Source organism: Eschrichtius robustus, chromosome 1, assembly GCF_028021215.1.
Source record: "Eschrichtius robustus isolate mEscRob2 chromosome 1, mEscRob2.pri, whole genome shotgun sequence".
Taxonomy (NCBI): Eukaryota; Metazoa; Chordata; class Mammalia; order Artiodactyla; family Eschrichtiidae; genus Eschrichtius; species Eschrichtius robustus.
In genome coordinates, this window is record NC_090824.1 from 185,696,485 (window position 1) to 185,723,105 (window position 26,621).

The window sequence follows — 26,621 nt, forward strand, 5'->3', positions numbered from 1 at the left end:
GCATTAGTAAAAATGTAAAATATAAGTTTTGGCAATAACCTGGCAAGCTGCAGTTGCCCAATAGTGAAAGTCCTGGATTTTTAATTGTTTTATGAAATTCAGGTATTTTTCCGGGCCATGTAGGCTCACTCATAGAAGGGAGGTTTTTGATAAATGTATATTGTAATAAGTACTTAAAGCAGAGACTTTTTCAATTTATCTGGAATTTGTATTTTGACCAAAAAAAATTTATAAAAAGGTAATTCAAGGATAAATGAAGAATGAAGCAATTGGATTCTAAAAGTTTCAGAGTTCTACTAATCTATACATGGTTGAAAGGATACTTTGGATTTCCATCTCACTTTGGTGGCTTAATCCTTACCTGTTATTTTGTATATTTCAGGAATACATCACAGAAATTAAAATCTAACTTTAGTACAGTTTTTACTGTCTTAATTTCTTTTTTAATGTAATTTTGTTGATTGTGGTTTATTTACAATGTTAGTTAAATTGTGTAATCAGCATAAATGTATGCAATCAGGCAGTTTAATTAGGGAATGTTATTTAAGAAATTAACTACAGAATTCAGATATTCATAACATTTTAGAAATTCTTGGGAACATTTATTTTAAAACTGCTATTTGAATGGTGATTGATATGCAAATTTAAGTATTTCTCTTTCCCAAAAAAGTGAAAAAAATATTGTAAATTCAGTGGAGTAAAATATAGTATTAAAAGTACAATACAGTTTGTAAAAACACCAAAATTTCTTAACTAAATTTACACTGATATTCCACTTTCTATTTCTCATCGTTTTCCCAATTTTTGACTTGAAGTTTCCCATTCTTATGAAAGAGGCTATTTGGAACATGGTTTGTTTCTTTTTTTTAAACTCAAAATCAAATGATTTTATGTAGAGAAATATTTTTTTCTGTGTCAAGATATTTCACCCCTAATACTATCTTGAGTTAGTCTTAAGGGGAACTGGGCAAGTAAATGAATCATGCAAGTTGTCAGCTAGTAAATATTCAAGAGCTTCTTAGTGAAGTGAGCACATCTTTGTATTTAAAGTATTTCTTATTTAAATGTAAATAACAACGTGTCAGTTTTGTTTAAAGAATTATATGCTTTGTGCTGTAACTAATATATTATTTATGAATCCTTGCTTCACAGTACCTTTGACATTCAGAAACATACATCTTTCCTGTGATTTTTTTCATAGAGCTTTTTTTTGTAAAGTTATTTGGAGATATCAACGCTGAGTAGTTTTGCCCATTGCTTTGTGGTTCTAAGATCGTGTGAAGACATATTGCATTAAATGTATGAATTGAATGTAAGAAGTAGAATAACTTGGGGGAAAATCACTTTGTTGTGCTGTATTAATCTCTGAACATTTTAAAGGACTTTGAAGTTAGAATGTTGTAACGCAGATCTTTTACTTGATGAAAAAGGTGATAAAAAATATAGGAAATTGCACAGAAATTGGTAGGGCTGCTTCTAATTTTCTCAAGAAATAACCCAACATATCTAAGTATACAAGGCTAAGAATTTTAAGCCAAGAAATGAGATTGTCTTAAGCAAGAGCAGCCATGATGGAAAATGACATGTCACCACCCCAACTATATCATGACGTAGCTCAAGGAAACAGACTGTACATCCTGGGCAGTTTTAGTGAACATTTATTATAATAACAAAAAGGAGCACAAAGATGAATAAAGACATGACACCTCCCCTGGCTAAGTTCATGGTAGTTTGTGAAGGAATGGCATTTAATCAATAATTACACTATAATGAGAAGAACACAGGGTTTGATTAAAGTTTTATGAGTTCACATTAAAATAACTCTGCCTAGGAAAATTATCTATTGGTGATGACGAAAGGCTTCACCAAGTCAGACTATTTGAACTTGACTTTCAAACAGTAGAGACTTGGGGCTTTTTTCCTTTGCTATAGAAGTAACACATTGTAGAAAATGTGTAAAATAAAGATATGTCAAAAGAACAAACCGAATAAAACTGGTTGCTTCCAACTTGCATAACACAGAGAAAACCACTAGTAATACTATAATGTATTTCTTTCTCTTCTTAAATTTTGTGTATATGTATGTTTTTTCTTTTACCCAATTCAAATAATACTATATACAGTTTTTTATACTTATTCATAAATCTTTTTTGCACATCTAAGAATATTTCCACAGTATCAAATCCTAGAAGACTTTTACTACTGATTGAAAATATGCACATATGAAATTTTGATTAAAATTGGAACCTCCCTACCAATATTAGAGAGTACAATACTCTCTAATAATAGCTTCAAGAAATTACTCTATCAGATATCGACAAGTACAATTTTACAGTAAGTCTTTGTGGATGTAGTATACGAAAGAATTGTAATTTATCGTATTTCTCTGACTTCTTAAAATGTTAAATATTTTAATATATTTATTAGTATTTGTATTTTCTTTGCTATGAATTACCTATTTATGGCATTTGCTCATTTTTAAAATTTGAGGACTAATATTTTAAAAAATTTATTAGGTAGGATATACTTGCATATATTAAGATAAACTATATACAATTGCCATTTTATAGATCAAAAAATTGAATAGATATACATAGTATTAATTGCTATTGACGTTTTTCCTGCTGGCCTTTTAAATTTATATAAAACTGAAATAGGATTGTTCTAATTTTCTGCTTAACATTCTTTAATGGCTTTCCTTTGTGTTTGTGTGGTGCTCAAAGTTGAGCATCTTAAGCCTATATTTTGTTAACCCTGCATTATCAACCCTGGCAACAGCAGGGAGCCCAAAAATACAGAGTTTGTGGTTGTATTTTTCACCTTTATCCAGGAATGATATTCAACAGTTAACAGCTAATATTATCTGTTTAGTCATAATGGGAACAGATCAGGGCATAGCGCTGAGCCCAGATCTAGAGACCTTGTCAAACCAGGTGTTTATCCCTTAGTTGTTGGATTATGTGAAAGGCATGGCTCATTATTTTCGGGGGGAAGTAGGGAATGTGGATGCAGTTAATCTGATAATTTGTTTAGATTGTACTTCAGAATCACATTTCAGAAAAATACTTCTGGTTTTGATTCTAAGAATGTGATGTGTCTTCTACTAACTAAAGTCATCTTCTCATAAAGAAACAGGCCCAGAGTAGTTGACTGAATTGCCTGAGGCTACACAGCTATAGCCTTAGGACCATAACCTTCTAAAAAATTAAACAGTAGAGATAATTTTGTGATGAGGAAATTATAGGTGTTACTGGCTGCTTATCCAATTCCACACAAATCTCTGGAGGGCATTTAACCTATAGAAATTTGGGGCTGTTTTGATAATGGTATGATTTAAATCAGATAAAAGTTACACAACATAATCTGATAGAAATACATGTGTTGTCTGTCATCTGTGGTCATTGGCTAGGTCAGCCTGGGCTCAACATTGGGCCATTATGGATCTGACCCCACAAACTGAATATGGTCTGATGACAATATACAGTGAGATTGAGTCTATCAGACATCTGGCAGCCATAACCTAACAGAAGGCCCTCAGTGATTTGGGCCCTAGGCATTTGGACATCATCTTTGACATGGGGCACCATTATAACCATTGATTCCATCTGGCCTGTCCTGGCTCAGAAGACTAAATTTTCCTTAGAGGCTGTTGGCCATGACTGGTCCTTGTTTACAGAATATCCATTTCCCTTGGCTGGCAGAGTCACACTTTTCATGCACTGGACTTAGCTTTTAGTGCAGAGCCCTTATTTTAAAATCAGCCATTCTGAATGCAGGAAACAAGGGTAGTTGAGGATGGCTAATGATAAAGAGAAATGTTAAGGTATTTTACCAAATAGTTTCACTTTTTTATTGTGCTATGGAGACTCTAAAGTTCATGATACATGGATTTTCACAAATTAAATAGTAAATCTGAAAACAAATGTAGAATACTTAATATATGATCCCAAATAGCCTAAAATATGTTAACAAGATATTTAGCTAGCAAGTAGATGGTAGACTTTTATAAGCTGGGAGGGACTATAAAAGCTATAAAGCTGCCCCCTCTTATTTCACACACAGCAGGAGGTCACATACCTAAAAATTCCATGTGCTTTCTGGGTTCATGATGCTATGTTTTCTGCAGGAAATCCTAAGGACCTTATTAAAAGATAGACTCTCAGATTTAATTAAATGCTATTTTCACTGTTTGTAGATTATTTGTAGACTATGGCTAACATGGAAATAAGTTTATTCTCCAAATCTGACAGATTTATCTGAAAAATCAGTGGATGGCCTGAGTTCTCTGACAATCATCTTTTATTATAAAACAGGAGATTGTCATCATGGTAAAACAAATGCTTGAGTCTACTTGAAGGAATTCAGTTTTTCTTTTAAATTTCTACTAGGCAGTTAATAGAAAATGCCCAATTAACAAGATTAATTATTTATTTTAAAGTACTTCCCAACATTTCAAGATATAATTAAAAAATATAATCAATATTAATGTGCTATTATTTTCTGCTATGTTTTTACATTGGCTTTGTTTCATTTCCTCGCATTGGCAGTCAACTTGATGGGATATTTTATTCCTGATTTGTTTTCACATGCTGGATTATTTACATATTTTTGCCATTTTAAATAGCGCATTCTGTCTTATTTATTTTTCTTTTAGATTGTTTCTTTGTGTCGTATCATTAGGCTTTCTGACGCATTGCTAATTTGATCCCTGAAAGGTTAATCATAGGTAGATTAGATGATAGTCAAAACCAAGCCTATGGATCAAGCTCTGGTTACCTTCCTAGTGTATCACTTACCATCTCATATACATCAATTTCCTCATATGTAAAATGGGGTTAATAATATTATTGATACATGCCAAATACATTAATGTTTGCACATGTTTAGAACAGTGCCTGACATTCTACCAACCCTAAATGAAGGTTAGTTATTATTACTAATATTACTATTATTAACCCATTATTAGAAGCAATGCATAGAACACTTCTGCTTTATAACTGTTAACACAGTTTTATTCTTTCTCTTTATTTTTAATAGTTTAGTAAATATGCAACAATACCTTAAAATTGTCTTAAATGTTAACATTTGCTCATAAGGCTAATCATGTTTTCCATAGGATAATTAACCATTTCATATATAAAATTAAAATGTCTGCTTATTATTTTATTTAATAGTAAGGTTAGAAAACTATTACATTTTTAATGTGTAAACTGGTTTTGTGCATATTTTGGATTGAGTGTTTGGTTACATTTTCCCATTCCGTTTCATTTCCTGTGTATTTTTTCTTGAACTGGCTAATGTTCCTCACCAGAAAAACACTGTACAGTGACCAAGAGCCCTGCAATGACTCAGAAGTCAGAGAGGGGGAAGGGCGGAGAGTGAGGGGTATGCGGGGCACTTACATCTTGGCCTTAGGCCACTGTGGTTTTCCTGCTCTGTGCCTCAGAGGCTGGACTCTTATGCTTCAAGCTTCCAGAGTAGTCCTCCACTTGTTTTCCACTTTTCACTTAAAATGTCCTTGTTTCAACTACTTCATAGCTTTTCAATCTCACTGGCCATGCCCACATTCTTCAAAGACATGTGTTCTGTTTCTTACTGAGTTCATGAACCGGAAAGAACTGCAACCACGAGTGTTGCTGAACATCACCCAACTGGCCAGTGAGCTCTTGTTGAGTCAAACTCACATCCGATAAGGAGAAGCTGTTATAGATTTGTTTTCCCATAGTTTTTGCCTTCTTCCATCCTTTTATCTGACTGAGCAAGAAACATGGTTAAAATCTTTTATCTGACTGAGCAAGAAACATGGTTAAAATCTTAAGAAGCTGGACAACAGATCGCATACATAATCCTTTAAGACGCTGTCTCAGATGAGCAGCAACCTGGCCAGTCATTCGTTTACTCATTCATTCATTTGCTTTTCAGAAAACTTTGGATATTTATTATATGTCAATATCCATGTTTGTACCGATGGGACAAAAAATATAAATAAGACAGAGGTCCTGTTCTGAAACATCTCCGTGTCAGGAGTCTCCAAGGCCACCCTCAGGTTTGGTCATATGATAGGAGGAATCATAAGACTCAGCTGTGATTTGTAACAGCAAAAGGATACAAAGCAAAATTCATAAAAGGAAAAGGCACTTGGGGCATTTTTAATGTCTGGGGAAAGCAGGGCAGGTTTCCAAGAGCACTCTCCAGTGGGAGCTCAGAGGAAGCATCTACTTCCACCAGCAACCAGTTGTGACAACACATGTGAAATACTGTCAACCAGGGAAGTTCATTAGAAACTCAGTGCCCAAGGTTTTTATTGGGAACTGTTCACATAACCACCTTCTGTCTACCGTGTACCAAAATTCCAGACTCCCAAAAGGAAGGCAGGTTGTCAGCATAAACAGTATTGTTTACCCAGGCAGTATAGCCACAGTGAGCCACTCTTATCTGTTAGGGGATGGTGGGAACTCTCCCCAAATCTTAGTTCCCAGGCACCAGCCAAGGGCCAACCTTGCAAACAAGATTTTCTAAGGATAGCAGTCTCAGGCCTGCTGTGTTAACTCTTTTCTGCACAATCTCACACTGAAGTGGGGATAGTTGGAAATGTTTAAAGAGTCAGGTGAAAAGAGTTATTGGATTACAGAAGAAAACTCAATTAGCCCTGCCTGGAGGAGTCAAGGGAAGCTCCATTTACCAAGACAATATTTGAACTGGATCTTGAAGGAGTTGTGAGATTTCCCAAAGCCCTGGAGTGAGGAAGGGCTTTCCGCCATGCAAAGGTATTCACTGCAGGTAAAGAGATGATTGAGAAATTCTGTGTGGTGGGAGCATAGAGCATGATGGGGGAGGCAGAGACAGGGAAGAGTGGTTAGAACAAGAGCATGAGGTGTTTTATAGTTTTGGTGGATGGTAGGGAGCCTTAGAGGTTTTAATCAGAAGAGAGAAGTGAGTAAATCTGAAAGGTATCTCTGATAACAGATGGAGAAGAGGTTGGAGAAGGTAGAGTTTGAAGAAAGTAAGACCAGGTAGGAGGCAAGAGATGATGAAGACATGACCTGTGGTAGGACTAGAGCACGGGGCAGTGGTCCTCAACCAGGGGGACACAAAAAATCACGTGGGAAGCTTAACAAGAAAATGATGTCCAGGTCCCACTCAAACACTTTAATGTCTCTCGACAAAACATTCTGTCTGCTTTCTCTTCTGTAGCTATCTTACTCCGTAATGCTATCAGTCAAAACCTCCAAGTCCACTACATAGACAGTTCATTATTGGACAGAACCAAGAATATAACCATTTGTATGGAATTTCCTCTTCATTTCCGTAATAAACTGAGATGTGAAGCCATATGGCAGTCTACCTTAGCCGAATAATTTTATCTATTGTCAGATGAATCTAGCCGGTAAATCTATTTGCCGTAAAAAATCTTAACGTTTTTGCAGAGGTTCCACAAGAATGATTTGGTTCATTTGTGAAGTGCAGACCAAAGTGCATGTCAAAAGGTGCAGTCATGACAGATCCTCATTACACAATATGCATGTCAATTTATGTGGTTACTCCTTGGTCATTCGACATATATTGTATGTATGGTTTGTATGCAAGACTCAAGAAATACAGTTAAAGATGCATTCAACTATTAGCTAAGTGTAAGGTATTTAAATAAAATCATTAGGATAAGACACAAATATAAACACATCCAACCCAGAACAGCTTTCTTCCCTTTTGTTTTTATTTTAAATGATTTTATTTTATAGTAGATGATAGCACAAAAGAGACTTGCAAGGTTTGCAAAGAATAATATGAAGATGTACATGAGTTTCTTATTTTACTCTCAGATTAACTAGACATTATTGGGTTTCATAATGATGGTCTATTTGAAATGTAATGAAATACCTTCTTCAATAATACTTTATCTGCTATTTTTATCAAGTAAAATATCTCAAGAATGTGTTAAGGTCAATTTATATATTAAATATACAAAAATATGTCTTTTTGCTTTCTCTCCTTCTATCCAAATGGAAGTCCTTAGATATATTTAATGTTTCCATGAGCTATGTGATTAACAACTATAGCAAAATATGTTGGTGAAAATTATCTTTGAAGGTTTTCCATTAGTGGTTTAATTAACATACAGTGGACAGAAAGCAGACAATCTGTTCAACCAGACTATTCAAAGATCCCTCCTATTGCTTTTGTTTTCACTACAGCTGGGAAGGGAAAAATTATATTACATATATCCCTTCATCTTTCTTCTGAATGATTTGTTTTGGTGGTGATTTAAAGGATAATTTGAAATATTTTTATGAGTTAGAAAGCCCATGAAGTGCATAGGAGTAATTTACAATGTAGATAACAAGGCCGTGGTTTTGACAGTTTTTCTCAGTCTTTATTTCTGGAAAACATCCATTTTTGACTTGTTTTATCTTCTCTAAAAATCATTCTGAAATGGGTTAAAAATCTAAGCCAATTTCATACTTTAGTCTTGATGAACCATGTGCTACTGAATTATGAGCAAATAGGAATGTTTCCTCTATGCATGACTGGGTAGTCTTGCTTATTCATAACCTAACCAGAGAAAAAGAATTAGGTATAAAATAGCAGCCCAAAGAAAATTCACAGAGGCTAGGCACTGAAGCTCACAAATTTTCACATTGGAAAACCCTCAGTTCCTTCCTTAGATTTTGTTTACTCTTTACAGTCAGAGCCTTGAGCAAGTGATTGAGTAATCAGTTTACAAAGTTTACTGTAGTAAATTCTAGAAGGAGCAAGCATGTCCATCATGGAGGCAAATTAATCAATGGCTGTAATAGCAATGAATACAACAGTAAAGCAAGCAAAAAAAAAATCATAAAACACTGCTAAAAAGTGAAAAACAAACACCACAACCCACAGCTGCCTGGGGACTTACCCTTGTAAATGCTAGAGGAAGCATTTATGCTTGTTTTACACAGGAGGCCTACCTGTCTGTTAAATTCACCTTCCCCAATAATCTAGCTAAAAATGAGTTGGAATGTTCATCACAAAAACAAGAGTTTGACACACTAATCAGACTTCCCAAATTTCAACTTAAGCGGTGTTAAAAGATAAACTGAGGCATATTCAACATTTTAAGAGTTTACCTGACTGAAAATCAATTTCAGTGGGGCAGCACAAACTAGAAGTGGTTAGGAGCACTCCAAGAACCCCAACGAGGGGAGAGATTTTATGGAGAAAAGGCAGAAGAAAACAAGGAAATTATTTGATTGGCTGTAACTTAAGTGTTTGCCTGATTCAGAAACGTCTAGTTGTAAGTTTGTGACTGGTTGTCCTTAGGTTTTGATTTCTTAACCTTGAGGCAGCTGCAGGCTCAGGTTTGGGTTTGCTTACATAGGCTGCTAGGGTATTAGAGCCACCTCAGTCTGATGGCCTCCTTGTTTAATTAATTTAGCAGTGGGGAATATGGACTTTATCCTCCCTAAGTTTTGAAGCTCCTTCTTAGGGTAAGAAGGCAGGGAGGAAATGAGAAAGGGCAATCAAAGCTGAGAACTAGACTTCCTCCGCAGACAGCTCCTCCAGTGTTAGTTACTTCGTCTCCTCTGTGCTCTGTGCCAGGACCACAGGGGCTAGTGGTATGTTACTGGCCTAACAGGCATCATGAAAAGTACTATGTTTTGTCCTGCGTTATAAAAATCTAAAAGGATACTGGTAAAATTAATATCAGGCAATTAATATCCAATGATAACATCTATTTTAAAGAAACCAACAGTTGCGTTGAAATTCAGTTTTGAAGATTTTAATAAAGACTACTTCTTTGGAGATTTCGGGGTTTTTTTTTTTCTGATTTACATTATAAAGAACTGAGAAACCTCCGGCTGGAGACTTTCCCTTTCTGTGATTTTTTTTAAAAAAATATTTTTATATCTAGGACTGTTTAATCCATTGGCTACATGATATTTGCTATCTTCCTTATCTTCACTGACATTCTAGTAAGGACCCTATAGATTTTCAGTTGTTCCTACATGATTGTTTGTATTCAAAGAGCCACCACCCCTAGTGCAAGGTGAATGCACAGCTCTAAAGTTTAATCTGAGTGTTGTGCTACGAGGCCTTATCTGGTTGTTATAAAACTTTTTTGTGTACTTCTGTTGTAAGCTGCCTCATATATTTTTGGTAATGAGGCAGGATATCTAAATAAAGCAAATAAAATTGCTTTATGTAGCTTTGCCTAGAATCATAAGTCTTAGAGCCTGGCACATACTCAGGAAAAGCTGTCTGCTTTTGCAGGTAAGATATTTTCATTTCCATTTGAAATATAGGGTAACTAAAGCACAGAGAGTTTTGTAAATTATGCAATATCCCCTATTCAGCAAACCTAACAGAAAGAATTCTACTCCAGGTCTCCTGAATCCTTGTACAGTATTTCTTCCATACTTAATTGTGCCTGGTCCTATCATTTTTGCTCCAAAGAGACTGTCTACAATTTATTCATTCTTTCAGTCAGTCAACAAACATTTATTGAGCATTATTCAATGTCCAGTGGGGACAACACCTTAAAACAGAAAAATTTTCGGGCCTTCCCTGGTGGTGCAGTGGTTAAGAATCTGCCTGCCAATGCAAGGGACATGGGTTTGAGCCCTGGTCCGGGAAGATCCCACATGCTGCAGAGCAACTAAGCCCGTGCACCACAACTCCTGAGCCTGCGCCCCAGAGCCACAACTATTGAGCTCGCATGCCACAACTACTGAAGCCCGCATGCCTAGAGCCCGTGTTCCGCAACAAGAGAAGCCATCGCAATGGGAAGCCCGCGCACCTCAACGAAGACCCAATGCAGCCAAAAATAAATAAATTTATAACAAACAAACAAAAAAGAAACATTTTCTGTAAAATACTCATTAGACATACATATTGAACATTTACTGTGTGGAAGGTGGGAGGGGACCATGATCAACCCTCTATGTACCTGAGTTTTTTCCTAGCCTTACGACCAGCTATTCTGTGAATTGAGCACAGTGCTACATTTTCTGGCTCTAGGGCTCCTTTCTGTGGAATTTTTGGCCATTTCCATCTCCATGACTCTTTTAAGCTCTAATATTCTACAAGCCCATGGAAAAGTCTAGATTGCCAACACTGTGGTAGTGCATCACTCTAGACTGTATCCAATAAGCCTTTAGGCAGTGGCAGATCGTTTAAATTCACAGTGAAATCAAAGAATAGCCCCTCTAGAAGAATGATTAGCATCTTTCTGAGTTCAAAGGGAGGTATTTTAGACCATTTGCATGTGATTAGTAGTGGTAGCCTTAACTTGGTTATTAGAGTTCTAAGTAACTGATTTAATGGTATTATAAGCTTCATTAAATACATTTTTGTTTCTTGGAACGTTCTTGTATTGATGGGAACCTCACAGCTGTAATTAAATCACTGCTCTCTTAGCCCTTTTTGAACCCATATCCTGCCAGTTATAAAGCCTGTCAATTCGTATCTTTTGGTAATAGTTGCCTAGAGGAGAACTGTTCTTGGTCAGACACTGAATTTCCCATACTTGTGGAACACCTTCCCCTGCTGACCCACTGAAATGAAAGACTAGGAGTAATGATTAAATCTAATTTTCCCTCCTGTAGTAGCAGAATGAGCTGGGTCAGCAAGGCCAGTCCCTGCAGATGGCTTTAAAATACCTTTGTGATTTGATCTCCTTGCCTTCCCATCCATTTCTCTAAGTGCCTATCACTGTCATCCTTTACCACCCTGACAAGATTCCAAGGTGAGAACAGCTCAAATGAACAAGAGCATTTGTGATGCCTCCCGGGGACGTGGCTTATTAAATGAGTTCGGCAATGAACCAAGTCTGACTTGTGAGCTACAAGGCAGGTTAGCACGTTTGCACGAAGGTCATTCCATGTATTATTTAACCCATTCAAATGCTCTGTTTTCTCTCTGCTGCCCAGCATAATTCACATGAAATAATATAAACTCACAAGTTATTAATGTCTGATTTGTATTTTCAAATGTGCTGGGAATCACTTAGTTTCATTCCTTTGCTTGGATTGTAGTTTGTTTTCTCAGAACCACTAGAGAATGTTTATGAAGTGTGTGTGTGGAGGGCAGGCAAGGAAGGGAATAAAAGTGCATTACTTTAGGGCTGCGCATCTGTTTTAGGGACTCTGCTGGATCTGCACATTAACCATTGTCACGGCTTATCATGGTGTGTCCTAAAATCGCGTTCTACTCAGAGATATTCACACCAACTCAAAAATATTACAGTTAAACAGATTTCACTGTTATGAGTTAGTTTCCTCTTCTTATGACTAGCAGAATATTTTTCTTCTCTATTAGAAAGCATGCAAATGATGCATAACAGATGGTAAATCATTTTTTTTTTTTTTTTTCAAACAGATTGGCACTATCAGGTTGCTCAGACCTTCCCACAAACAGAAGAGGAGGTGGAGGTGGATTCACATGCATTCAGCCACCGGTGGAAAAGGCACTTGGATTCTCTCAAGGCAGTAGACTCAAACCGAGCCAGCCTGGGCCAAGACTCCCCAGAGCCCAGAGGCTTCACAGACCTGCTCCTGGATGATGGGCAGGACAACACCACCCAGATTGAGGTAGGTCAATAATCTGGGTAATTGAAATGGATTAATAAGTATATTTCTTATACGGCACCCAACTTCCACATATATATCAATATTTATAAGCTGTCCCTTCAGCTCAATCTGGAACTTTTGGACTTTTATTGTAGAGAATCAATTTAATTCATTAATAAATAATTAATTTGTTAATATTCAAGAATTCAATAAGTAATTATAATTATGTTAAATAAATAAATAACTAATAGCTAAGCCATTTAATCACCCACAAATTCACTTACTCAGGAAACAGACAAACATGGGCTTGGTGTGATGGTGACCGTGAGGAGACACAAAGGGAAATACAGTACATCTCCTGCCTGCAGGGAGATAATTGTGTAACAGCGTCAGAAAGTCCAAACGCCATAACCAAATCATCCCTATGCCACGTGATATGCACAAAAGTATGTACAGGCCAGTGTGGCATAGAGGAGGGGGTGATCATCTGCTTGGGATTAGGGGATGGGCTCTTGTCAAAGAGGCCTAGGAGTGGGCATTTAGGCTCGGGCTCGGCAGATTGAGAGGAGCTCACCAGGTTGATAATTTGTCGAGGGTAAAAGAGAAGATTGCTGGCAGAACGAGTTACATCTGCAAAGGCTGAGTCTTAGAACAGCATGGCATGATGAGGAGTCTTGTATGGTGACCAACTGTCCCAGTTTACCTGGGACTGAGGGGTTTCCTGGGATGTAGAACTTTCAGTGCTTAAAATGGGGCAGTTCTGGGCAAACTGATGGTTGGTCACTCTATTACTGTACATGATTCTTTGTGATAATTGGAGCCACAAGTTGGAAAGAGAAGGACGGTTGGAGGTGGGTTTGGTGAGTAGGGAAGGCTGCTGAAGGCACATTCTAGGCAGATTTTGGGGTTGCCCAGAGGCCTCAAGGGTGGTATTGCGTTGCTTAAGTTTCCATAGTCCTTAGCATTGCAAATCCTAAAATATGATCTTGTTAGTATACTAGATATAACAGATACAAACAAGTGAATCTTATGGAACTAAGCAAAAACCATTCAAATGAGAACAGAAGCTATTTATTCAGTTTGTTGTAGCAAGGGAGTGAGCCTCTATCACTTGCCTTTGGCAGAGACTCAAAAGCAGGCAGGGGAGTGGGAATCAGTTAAAAACAGAGAAGGCTCCAGGTGTGCTCTGATTAGAGGTTGTTGGCATGGAGAAGCTGGAGGTGGGCTAGTCAGAAGCCGAGCATCTCATGTGATTGGGGAACATATATGGCTTCCTGTGGTTGGTCCAGAGTTGGGCATAGGGACAAAAAATAGAGAAACCATCAGTTATCAATCAAGTCCTGCCCCTTCTGAGCCGATTGCTGCCAGGATTGTGTTTTGGCTCCCTGGACTGATTGCTCTAGAGGTTGGGGTCAGAGTTCTGTTGGTATCCATGGTCTGGACATTGTCCGTTTGGATATTCTCTCAATCTGAAGGTTTAGTTCCTACTATCTCCCAGGTAACATGTTTCTATTTTAAAGAAACAGGCAGCATTCTTTTTACTGCCCTGAAATACTCATTATTTAGGAAAAGAACTCAACTTCATGAAACAGATATGACATAGTTCTGCAGATGGTATCAAGGCATCATTTTTTTCCCTCATGGTGAGAGGAATCTTCAGATCTGAAGCACAGGCCATTGGGATTCTGTTGATGTGAGAGCCCGAAGATTTTCAAAACCCCTCTCCATCTCCTTAGCTAGTTTGTGGCTCTCGTGGTCCCTGGCTGCCCCTGTCAGGCCCTTAACAGACAACAGAGGATGTGCCAGGAGCAGAAGTCATATAATATCTGCAAGAGGCTTTTCTGACTCCTGCAGCGTACCTGCTATTTTGGCAACAGTGTCGTGGTAACAGCTCAGAGTAGGCAACACGGTTCCTCCCTGGGCTGCTCTTTAGCCAGGGTGCAGCATAAAGAAAGGAGAGCCGAACAGAAGCAGAGATGTTTCCTCTCTGCCCAGAACTAGTAACCTATTGAGATTAAAGGGAGAGAACACAGACTCCTGGAACTCTGTGATCTCCATGCAGGATGCTGAGTTTTTCTAATCATTTGTAAAATAGAAAATCCTTTTGCTCAGGGATATATTAACACTCCTCAAAATATCAATACAATTCTAGTTGTTAGTATAGCCATGATTTTGTTATTCAGCCAGTTTTTCTCTTTTTCTACCTTAATAGAGGGAGACCATGTAATGTCAGAGATTCTGAATCAGTAAAAAGGAGGAAGGATGATGCAGAGAGCTATTCACTGAGCGCTCACTTGGTGCTAAGAGCTGCCAGGTGCTGTATGGTCATCCTCTTGTCTAGTCCCTACATCAGCCTGCTGAGATCTGCATCCCCAGGTTCACTGGCTAATCTCAGTGATTAACATGAGGGTACTTTCCGATTTAGGTTGAGTATTTTTCCTAAGGTCTCTCATTAATGAGTAAAGGGCTGGCATTCAAACCCAGGACTGCCCAGCTCTCAAGATTTAGCCTTACTACTTGGCTTTGCTTCCTCTAATATAAGGAAAAATAAATGGCTGTTTGATTATGTAATGATTTTGGATAGTTGTGGCACCTGAATATCGATAGAGTAACTTCAGGGTTTCAATCTGGCTGAAAGGGGACTCGTCTTGAAGCTAGATTTCATAACAAGAGGACTGCTTTTATTTTGAGTTTATTTTTATGGGGTGCTGGGGATTGATGGAGATTATTGGGGATCTAAAGTCCCATAAGTCACTCCTCGGCACCACCACTAGTTCTGGAAGCAAAAGCCTACATCTGAAACTTCTCTGTAAAGTTTATGTATCCTGGCCCTTGAAATAGTATTTTTGAAAACCGTTGCATCTCTTTTGGGGAGAATACTTTTGCCCGATTGAGTTAAATGGAAATAAGAAAGAAAGGAAGCAAATGGTTGTAAAGTGATTGCTCTGTGCTGGGCATCGTGACAAGATTTTTCCTATGTTTTAGGAACAGCATTTTGATTTATGTTGCTTAATATAAGCAATGAGCATGAACGACTGTGTATGCTTTTGCCTTTTAGAAGCTTCCAGAGTCGATGTCAGGAATCAGAATTATTTGGCCTGAGAGCCCTGATTGTAGCAGTGGCTGTTAAAATAATTTGTATCCCAGTGAGACTTAAACCACCCAGAATGGCATTCCTGTGCATGTTCTCCCCAACTCCTGCCATTGTCTAGACTTTGTATCCCACTTTCACTGAACAAAGACGAAAACAAAAGACAATAGCATATTTACTATTTTGGCACAAATTCATTCTGAACTAAACAAAAGCTGTTATTCTCTTAACTTGGTGACAATATTTTTTCTGGCTCTGCACAAGAACAGATAATGGAGGGATTGTAAAACTTAGTATCCCAGTTAAAGAATCTTCCAATTGAAGTTTCATTGCTGTTGTCATTGTTTTCTTTTTTTTCATATTCTTTTCGTGAAGATACAAAGATGTTTTGAAATAGTTTGTATTTCCTGATGAATAAGCGGGGACTCAACATTTGGCAAGTACCACTGTTGATCTGCATTTTATTTTACATGAGACCTTTATTCTTGTACCTCCTCTGTTCATGTGGATGTATAACCACCTGGGCAAGTCAAAAGAAGAGTACTTCTCCCTGATTAGTAGGTATTAAAAGCAGTCACTAGCATGCTTTTTGTAATTACTTTGGGAATATAAGGGCTTCAGGGACTTTCAGGTTAGACTGAATTCCATTCATGACTCGGCCATGCTTGAGCAGCCTTCAGTGAATTCCATGACCCCAGGGACACACGCATGGATGAGCAACACGTGAATCTCCACCTCGCTGCTGGCTGCCCTTCCGTTTTCTGGGGTGGAGCTCTTGCAGCATCAAGGGTGCCTTATGGGATGGAGAGGGACTGAGCAGTGTTTGGTGAGAATTATTGGTCTTCATAAAGCTGTTTCCTCAGCTTATTCCCGTGTAATGCTGTTGGTAACTGACAGTTCTTCACTTTACAGAAATCAGTCCTTTCTAACACATGGAACCAAATGTGTGGTTTTTTTCCACATCCAGTATTTGGAACTTCATATTCCCTCTCTTGGGACAATGAAAATGTTTCTGAAAAGGATTGTCAAGTGTGATTTTTTTTTTTTTTTTGGCTTCGATTCAAAAGTACCTGGATAACTTGAAGAAGGGAAGATTAAAAATAGGGTTTATGGATCATATCAGTGTAGCTCCATGATCCAAACTGACTCAGACATTGTGAGTTAGACCAGCACCTCTCCGGTGATGCAGACGTGGCTAAACTACAGGCCACACTTTGCATTGCAAGGAGTTAGAGCACAGAGCAGATTTAGCTATTAGTTTTGAGGATACAAATTTCTGAAAAATCTTAGATTAAATTGCAGTGCCTACCAACAACATATCTTGTGGATTTCTCATTCTTGTACTAAATAAAAATTGCAGGCATATCTAGCAATTGTATCATCTATGATCGCATTAAAGTTCATATCTGAGGAAAGTACAGTGGAGAATAGTTAGCAAATATGTGCAATAGAAGTAGCTAAAAGCTACAGATCCACTGTGTTTCCACTAAATGCATATGTAAAAACTCTTTTTTTGATCATCTGCTGCGGCACACTGCCAGTTGTATCTGTATCATATTGTCACAAATTCTATAATATATTTCTTTAAAAAGCTATCAATTGCCAATTGCTGCACACAGGTTATTGTGTGTGTTCTAATATTTTATTGCAGTTCATAACTAGGTATTCTATTTGACAGGAAAGAAGTCACTGGCAAATCCTTAATCTAAAAGAGAATGCTGTTACTTTGAGGTATTTTACAAAGCAAAGGCAAATTTCATAATGTCCCATGTGGGCATAACCTCCATGGTATGTTTGCAGTACAGAGAATACATCAGAATATTCTTAGGTAATGAACTCCTACTGCTCATGTGTCTCAAGCCTAGATACGCTTCCTCAGTTTCAGAGATCTGACAACAACAGTACTGAATATAAATATAGGGTAGTAATAAGACACATCATCCCATTTCACAGAAATAATGAAAATTTGCAGAATACTGCTGTGCTGATTCTTTCTTCAGGCCACTGTTCTGCTCAGTGAACTCATGGAAGACAGTACTTACAGATGAGAAGAATGTGATAATGCAGATTTGTGACATTTTTCAAAAGAAAGAAAAGTACCACCTGATACTGAACCGTTCTTTTACTATATTTATTATGAATGTGAAAAGCTGGTGTAGATTTTTTTAATGAAGCATTTCCATCTTAGGGGAATCTTAAACTTTCAGAGGCATCCATCTGTGGCTGCAGAATCAGAAAGCTGTGCAAAGGGAATACTCAGATAATCCTGAGGAAGCACACTTATTTGACTCGAATGAATTGAAATTTCCTAAATGCATGTAAGTGTCAGATTGCCTTCCACAAAAGATGAGAAGGAAAGCATTGTGAGAGCATGTGATTAAAAAGGAGCAGAAATACTGCATAAGTTAATCAGCACCCAGAGGAAGACTCTTATTCTGTAGACAGCCAGGATTAATGAAGAGAGACAAGGTGTCATCTGAACCACGTCATAGAGAGAGAGTTAGAAGGTAGGCAGGTATCAAGGTATTTCTAGCCAGAGAGTTTTGCACTGGTAAGCTAAGTGGGGCAAGATTTTTAAACTCCCTTATACTATGTGTATTAGTCCGTTCAGGCTGCTATAACAAAAATACCATAGACTGGGTGGCTTAAACAACAAATTTATTTGTCACAGTTCTGTAGGCTGGGAGTCCAAAATCAAAGAGCTGGCAGATTTGGTGTCTGATGAGACCCCACTTTCTGGTTCATAGGGGACTGTCTTTCTGCTGTGTCCTCCCATGGCTAAAGGAGCTAGAGAGCTCTCTAGGGATCTCTTTTGTAAGGACACTAATCCCACTGATGAAGGCTCTACCCTTATAACCTAATCACTTTCTAAAGATCCCACCTCCTAGTACCATCACATTGGGGGGTTAGGTATCAACATATGAATTTTGGAGAGACACAAATGTTCAGTTCCTAATGCTATGCTAAGGTGTTTGGGATTTATCAGGAAGGAACTTGGAAGCTACTGAATATTTTAAATAGAGAAAGGCAAGATTGTATTGGTGCCCAAAAAATGAGTGAGGAGTGGATCCGAAAGCCAAAATCTAAGGGGTGGAAAGATGAAATAAATTTAGATGAGAATTATTGTGAGCTAAAATGAGACAGTAGTTAGAGGAATGCTATTGATGAGCATATGAATTTCAGGAATATTTAGATTTCTAATCAATAACTTATATTAACCACGATGACTGAAGTTTTACCCAAACTTCTGGTGCTTGCTTGATTCTGAGGGTCAATTGCAGATCCTGGTCATTTCCTTCCCTGGCAGTGTGGCCTGCTACAAGCTTGACAAGCACCCATCTCATATGGGTTGGGAATTGGCCTCATCTCTTCAACTCTGTATTGCCAAAGGTTGTATGTGAACTGACAACAAAATCTGTTTCAACTTCTTTTGTTTTGGAAATTGGAAAAACACGTAGTTTCAAACTTATGATTTAATCCCATTCATTTGCTTTTAGAATATTGATGATGACTTTTAGTTTTCAAAGAAGAAAATCCACTGAAAATAGTAAATCAGGCAGAAATTATCTGCAATTATTGCTCACCCTCTAAAAAGATAATGAGCATTAAAATAGAGTATCATATATCTTGCTCAATTATAGATTATTCTTAGCTTGATATGTCAGCTCTTTATTGGAACAAAAATGAAAACAGATCCATAACTGTATTTCAAAGAGTTCCATAAAGAATAACTGAATTATCTCTATGATGCTTCACTGTTAGTTAATTGAATTTGCTTACGGTAAGAGCATGGAAATAGTCTTCGGAATGATACATACAGGTTGTAAAATTATCGTGTGTTAGTCATATAATTTATTTTTAGAACAAGAATTATATTTTAGAATAATATTCTTGCATTCTCCATATACAAAGAGAGGTCCTCCCCTCACCAGGACCCTGAGATTAATTATAAGAATCTGGCATTGAGTTTTTCCTACCTCAATTTCCTAGCCATTCATGAGGACTGTGTCATGTCCTCTGACTTTCTTTGCATTAATTAGGGCAGTGATAAGGAACTTCTAATGTAGGGAACACCAGGTTAACCAGTAGAATTTCTACTTTGTCATCTTGCAATCTTATTTTTCTTCTTTCCCCAGGCTAACTTCCAACAGGACATTTAAAATACACTTTCATGAAAATTATTATTTTCAGTATCAAAATTATAGTACCATTTAGTGTAATAGGTCTAGATCTTTATCTAATTGATTTTTTAAAATCCTGCTGAATAACCAGGCTAATTGTTTGCTAGTCCAGAATGTGTCCAGTCTTTGCAAGTTGAGGAAAGGGCTCAGGGTGAAGGATGGGCTGGAACTCGGGAGCAAAAAAGCCAGCAGGCGCTCGAGTCCTCTTCTCCTGGCAGCTCATGGAGGTGTCCCCCAGTGGACAGTGGTCCAGGCAGGGCTGTGTCCTGTTTGCTTCTCCTCTTTATTGGACAAGTCTGAGAGGAGCATTGCACAGGGGAAATACATACCCAAGGTCAAGCACCAAGCAGCCCAGGCTGACCTGCCGGCAGTTTAGGAAGTGGCAGCACTTGGGTTGGGGGTGCCAGGTTCCATGGAATGTTGAGTTCAGTCTCTGTCTTCTCCTTGCTAGGTGCATAGCTTATCTTCTCAGCTATCTGGCTTCTGGGCAACAGAGAGATAGTTTTGGGGGTCACTCACTGGACAGTCCTGTTCTATATTAATGGATTATGCCTTAAAGACTAGTCTTTTATGTGATATTTTCAGAATCAGAAACAGAATAATAAAGTGATTGTAGCTCAATGACTAAATAAGTCTGAGTTGGTACAGTCATGCCAATAATATGATTTTTATTACTACATCTGGAGAAGTATCGGGGCCACTCCTTATTCCCGTGAAGATTTGTCGCATAATGAATCTGCCAGCCCCTATGATGTGAACTTACTTAATTTTAGAAATACTAACAAACACCAACCGAGTACACTAAATCACACCAAGTCTTTGCCATTTATTTTATCTAACAAATTAATGTGCACTCTACAACTTAGTACCAATGTTTTGGAAAAATAAAGACTAGGACTCTGATAAACAATGATTATCTGTAATTTTGTGTGGCACCCAGAAGTTTCTATGGACCTTTGTCAAAGATGTCTCATGTGTCTTTGCCAAGTACTGTGACTTCTATGGAAACATTATTAGGTCTACACATAGGTGGGCCATTACATATATAGGAGGTGTTTAAAAATCCCTGATGATTTAAACTTACAGTATGAAAAAAGTATATTTTTATTCTTAAGCAGTGATGTATAATATATTTTGCTAAGTGTTCCGGGGACTTTTATCTCATCTTATATTTCTGAAGCAGTGTTAAGGTAGATAAGGTCTCTTTATAACAAAGCATGCATATGCATATTCATATTCTTTGCTTTTGCATTTGTGATAAATTTGCTAATGTGCCACCCTGTACTGTATTAAGGAAGGTATCAAATAGCCAAAGGTCCTTTTGAGAAGGGGCGGCTAACATTCGGAATGAACAGAGACTGCCTTAATTTTCTTTGTGTATCCCTGAAAGAAAACCTTTCTGTTCATGTCCCAGCAATGCATAGTTGTCTGAATCTGTCTAGAAACAAGAGAAGAATTGCACTTTGCAGCCCTTGGGAACAGTTGTTTTGAGCTATTTTCTGTATGGTATTTCAAGCCTGAGCTATTAAATTGAAATAATAGTGTGGAATCCATGGCACTGAATTGAATGAATGGATTAAATACTGCTGACACTATTTCTCTTTTACAAGTAATTTCTAGCTCTTTTTGTAAACTTCATATATTTACACAATCTTTAGCTTAAAAAGCAAAGCTATGGAGAACACTAACATTCATCTTTTAGACAACATCTCTATCAATCATCTATCTTATCTGTATTATTTTGCATTCACAATGCTGATCCCACTTGTCACCAAAGGCATTTGAAAGGAAAACTTGCAAAGCAAATTTCTTGCTGTTTAAACATTTCACTTAGTCACAGCACCTTTTATTAAAGAAGTCTTTTAGGTAAATACTTCCAAAACTAAAAATATTTCGTCTTGTGATAGGATTTTCCACTTAAATATAACACTGCCTAACTTTTTAAGGTTTCATGAATTCTATTCTGGACATTTTTATAATTTTCAAAGATGAATGTCATGATTTATGATTGCCAGATTTTTTTCTCTAAGGACATTTTAGGTTATAATATTGTCCAATTTTCTTAGGTTATAGTGCTTTGCACAGTGTTCATATTTGAATGCAAATCTTTACTTGTTCTGTCATATAAAACTAATATAGAGCAGAAGGTGATTTAAAATATCATTTTCGAAAATGTTTACAGGGGACACTAACAAACCTTTCCAAGAAACTCAAAACAGTTAATTTGTTCGCTGTAAATAGTGTTGTAGAATGATCTGTTATCTTAAAAATCAAGTATAAACAATCAGTTTTCTCTTTCTTAAATACCAACTGAACAAAGAATGACTTGTCATCTTTCTCTGTCCATTGAGGAATCAGATATCTCTTTATTATTTTTACAAGTGAATGGGATTAATCTATACCAGAACAGAAGGGTGTCATATTCAAATGGGAAGGGTACAATTCAAAGAGTAAGCAAACAACTTTATGAATAAATACAGAAATGTGCCAGGCCAAAATAATAAGTATTCATTAGAAATTTTTCTCACGTTACTAATTGGACCTAGTGATAAAAAAAATTATCTTCTAAAGGTAAACAAAAATTTTAGACAAATCTTTGTATTTTCACTGTCCCTTAAAAACTCTGTGGAAAGTAATATTTTCCACCATAAACCTAAGGAAATAAAATAATCAATACATTCAAAAGCCCCCCTTCTTTGCTCCTGACAACAGCCCATCCAATGTAGCTCTATTTAGGCAGAAGACTTTAGAAAGAAAGCAGCTGCAGTTCAATTACTTACTGGTCCACAAAGAACTTAAATAGAAATCAAAATCACTTTTGCCATGACGGTTAAAATATAATTTTGCCTCATCGAATAGGTTTGCTATGGTCTGAGCATATTTCAAATGTATATGACATGCTCTCTTCAGGCAGTTTAGTCACTGAACAATCATAACTGCCACTTCAAGGATTTTTTTTTTTAAATTTTGCTTTGTAAAGGTGTATTTCTTACTTTGTTATTAAAAGGAGAATGGTTGACATTTTCTGCATTTAAATCATTTGCATAAAAGGACAAAAGAAAAAAAACTCTGTGTTTTTATCTCCTTAAGAAAAATGTTTAAACATCTTCAAAGGGAATTTTTTTTTTCCAGCTGGTGATCACTTGTGAATGCAAATTAGAGTAAGGGGTGAATGACTGTGAAACTGTTCCTCCTGATTGTCTATTGACTTTTTAAGTGTTGGTAATAAAGAATCTGGTAAGAGAAAATGATTTCCAACTTTGAAACCATCCCTGAAACAAAGCAAGGAGCGGGTTGACAGCACAGAAGCGGAATCTGGGACAAACATTAATTTTCTCATCCTTTTTTTTCTAGCAGTGCTTTCCACCAGTGATCTCCCATCTGCCCAGTAGCCTCCATACCAACGTATCATTGTCTTCCTTTGGGCTGCAGTTGCAAAATTAAAAACCAAAGAACTTGGCATTGTAGGTAGTGGTTTTAAAAATCTTTATGTGTAGGCAAGGTTGCTATAAACTATAGATATTTTTCAAAGCCCGTAAATAGAAATTTCAGGGATTTGTAAATGTATGTTTGTGTGTGTATGTTTTGTGTGTGTGTGTGTGCACATACATGTGTGTACATTATTCCTAATCACTGTAAATAAAAATTACCTCAGTGGGGGAAAATAAACGGTGGCTGGATAGCCCCTTCTACCTTACACTTAGACACTTATTTCTCTGAGCAAAAACCAGTATTTTTTTTTTCATGGAGACAGTACAAATTAAACAGCTACCTGGAGGACTGGCCAAGACTCCCTTTTGCTTCAGTGAATGCCTTAAGCTTTAAATATGTTCTTTAGATTATTGTTCTGGAAGGTAAGGATGAGACAGAATGAAGGAAATCAAAGCATAATGGACTTTTTGAAATAATGAGGATCAAGGGAATTGCCTGGTGGTCGATTGGTTAGGATTTCTTGCTTCCACTGCAGGGGGCACGGGTTCGATCCCTGGTCGGGGAACTAAGATCCTGCAAGCTGCTCGGTGCTGCCAAAAGAAAAAAAAGAGGATCAGACATTATGAAAACTGGAAAGGAGATGCGACCGTGGACCCAAGATTATGGGGCAGCTCAAATGAGATTCCCCAATTCTCTCTTCCTTAACTGTGCCCCTTTCAGCACATGCACACAAAACCCTTGTTCACCTGGCTCTGTTTCAATCTCAGTGGCCCCTCTTCTCCCTTACGGGCAAATTTGCCCTTTCTCTCAACCAAGTATTTCTCTTGACTAGAAGCTCATGTTACCACTAACAACTTGTGTAGTCTGAAATCATTATCCTGCGTCTCCATTCCTAGAAGGCCATGCGAGAAATATATGGTAGATTCTCTTCTAGAATAAGTGAAAGGGCCTCTCTATTTAAAGCAGGGTTTGGCAAGTGAAACTCCATGGATATCACTCCAAACCATATAGCCAAGAAATGACCAGACTATTTCAAAAGACCCAATCTAGGGAAATCTAACTCAGATTACAGCCTCCACGAGGGATGAAACAATGCTGGATCTTTTGTTGATGTTCATAAAGCATTCATTGATTTGAAGTAAAAATTTTTGGATGCAGGGAGAATAGTATTTAACTAAGGGTTAGACATAAAACCCAGGAAGCATAGGGAGACTTGACTTCCTTTTTGCCCAAGAAAACCAAGACTCACTTGTGGCCAGGACTGTAAGGAAAATAGCATGTGACAGGACTAGAACTAGATGACCATCAAAAGCCTGATGTTTTTGTTGGCTGTTTCCACATTCAAACGAGTAGTGACGTGGGGTATGTGATTATAGCTTGTCCACTGGGATCCTTTGTATGGCAGTAAATTTGTCTTCACACTCAAATGACCTGAATACCATTTTCTTCTGCAAAAGAAGAGATGAAGGATGAGGGAAAGTAAGGTGGTTACCGAGAAAGTGTCCCATGGTCATGGTGTAGAAACCCTTCTCCCCGGGTGCAGGAGCAGTCATGCCTCTTTGGTGCCTAGCTGGAAACCCGGCTTGTTTCCACTGGAGTTCCCTATCTACTTGTGCTGATTGAAGCTCATGCTTCTGTGCAGATTTCCTCCCCTACCCCCTCTAAACTGTATTTTTGAAGAGTTATATTTGAAGCTGTCACATACAAAATAGTAGTAGTAAGAGGCGGCAGCGGCGCTGGTGTCAGCAGCATGACTCTTTGTAGCGTTCTGGAGCAGAGCAGTGAAGCCACCACACTTCGCAGAGGCAAGGGTGCACCTGCAGGAGAAGTGTCCCCTTGGCTTTAGTAAGCTGCTGCCGCTGCCGCTCTTACTTCAGTCACTTTGCTTCTGCTGGGGCTGTTTTTATCCACTTCGCGGCCTTTCTTTCTGCTTCCCCTCTCAGGCAACCATACATTGAAATGCCGCAAAAGCACACATGCCTGGAGACAGAGGCAAAGAGACAGAGACAGAGGACAAAGAAGCACCTTACTGAGTTCTGTCCCTTCCAGTGATGATAGAAAACCTGAAACCACTGCTGTGAATCTTAAGCCACCTGCCTTGGGTGCTAATTGGGCTTTCTCAGGTGACAGCAGGCATTATAGTGCTTCTAGATGAGCAGGGGCCATTGGGCATCTAGGTAGAAAAGGCGGGGGGTAAGACTCATCAAAACACTGGACCCTTCCAGGGTTGTGCACCCACTTACTCCTTAATGAATCATCCATGGCCCCAGGCTTCCTTTAATAGAGTAATCCATGCGTTAACCTCCCGGGATTATTATTAGGGAATCAGGAGAGACCTATTTCCAAGTTCCCCTGTGATGTGATCAATCTGGAATTTCTCTCCCCATTTTCTTGATGGATTATATATCTGCCTACTTCTAACATGAAGTAATTGAATTCCGTTTTTAAAAATGGCTGTGTTAACCACTGTTTTGGATTGATTACTCCCTTTTGCTTTACATAGGCTTTCTCCAAACCGAATTCCATCAAGTACATTAGGTTTCCCCTTTCTAAATTACTAGCACAGTCCAAGTTTGTTGTCTTGACATTTTACTACAGTTGCCTTGATTGGGTTCTGAGTGATCTGAAACTCTTCAGTCCCATATTTAAAGACAATCATTGGATTTACATTTGGTTGGCAAATTTGAGCCCTTGGGGTCATGGTGGCAATAGTCCAAAAAAGTTTAAAAAAAAAGATATCATCACATGTGTCATGATTTACTGCAAGGGAATTTCTTCCGAGATATAGGAGAATGAATGATGGGGCATGGGGACCATGGCAGCTGCTACCCAGCTGCAGCAGAGTGCGGCCATGTGGGAATTTGGGCACAGGATGCCACATCTTCTAGTTTCTCAAGAGATATCCAAACACTTAAAAGTTGTTTGTTCATTCTTTTTTTTTTTTTTTCTTAATCACGCATGGACCAACACAGTGATGGTAAAATAAAATGCCCATAGGTTCATCTGTCCAATGGGCCACCAGATGCTATTGCCACTATATACAAAACAAATAACTAATTACATTCTTAATTAATATAAACTTACTAGGTAATCTTCCAAAGGGCCATCTTATTTCCAAGTTCTGAGAGGCACCTCACTGTTGCCTTCATGTATACCCCAGAGGAAGCATACTATGTGTTGAGTTGAATTCAATCAAATATAATCTGATTCTTGGAGATATATTCCAGATCTCTTCTGTCCTACTTTTCTTCTGTACTTATTTTATGTAAGTACAGTCCTGGTGAACTACTTCCTATTGTGTCCCTTGTAAACATGATATTGAAAACAAGAAGTGAAAGATGGTTTTAAAGGTCTCACCTTCACTGGTTATTT

At 37.8% G+C, this 26,621-nt stretch overlaps 1 protein-coding gene across 3 annotated transcripts in view; it reads left to right on the forward strand.

Annotated features, from left to right (window-relative positions):
* Window positions 1–26,621, forward strand: part of PLXDC2 (plexin domain containing 2) — a 407,490-nt gene that overhangs the window by 150,219 nt on the left and 230,650 nt on the right. For all 3 annotated transcript variants that reach the window (XM_068561117.1, XM_068561123.1, XM_068561106.1), the window contains one exon: window positions 12,355–12,566. In XM_068561117.1, coding sequence (XP_068417218.1) covers window positions 12,355–12,566 — 212 coding nt within the window. The remainder of the gene's footprint in view (window positions 1–12,354; window positions 12,567–26,621) is intronic.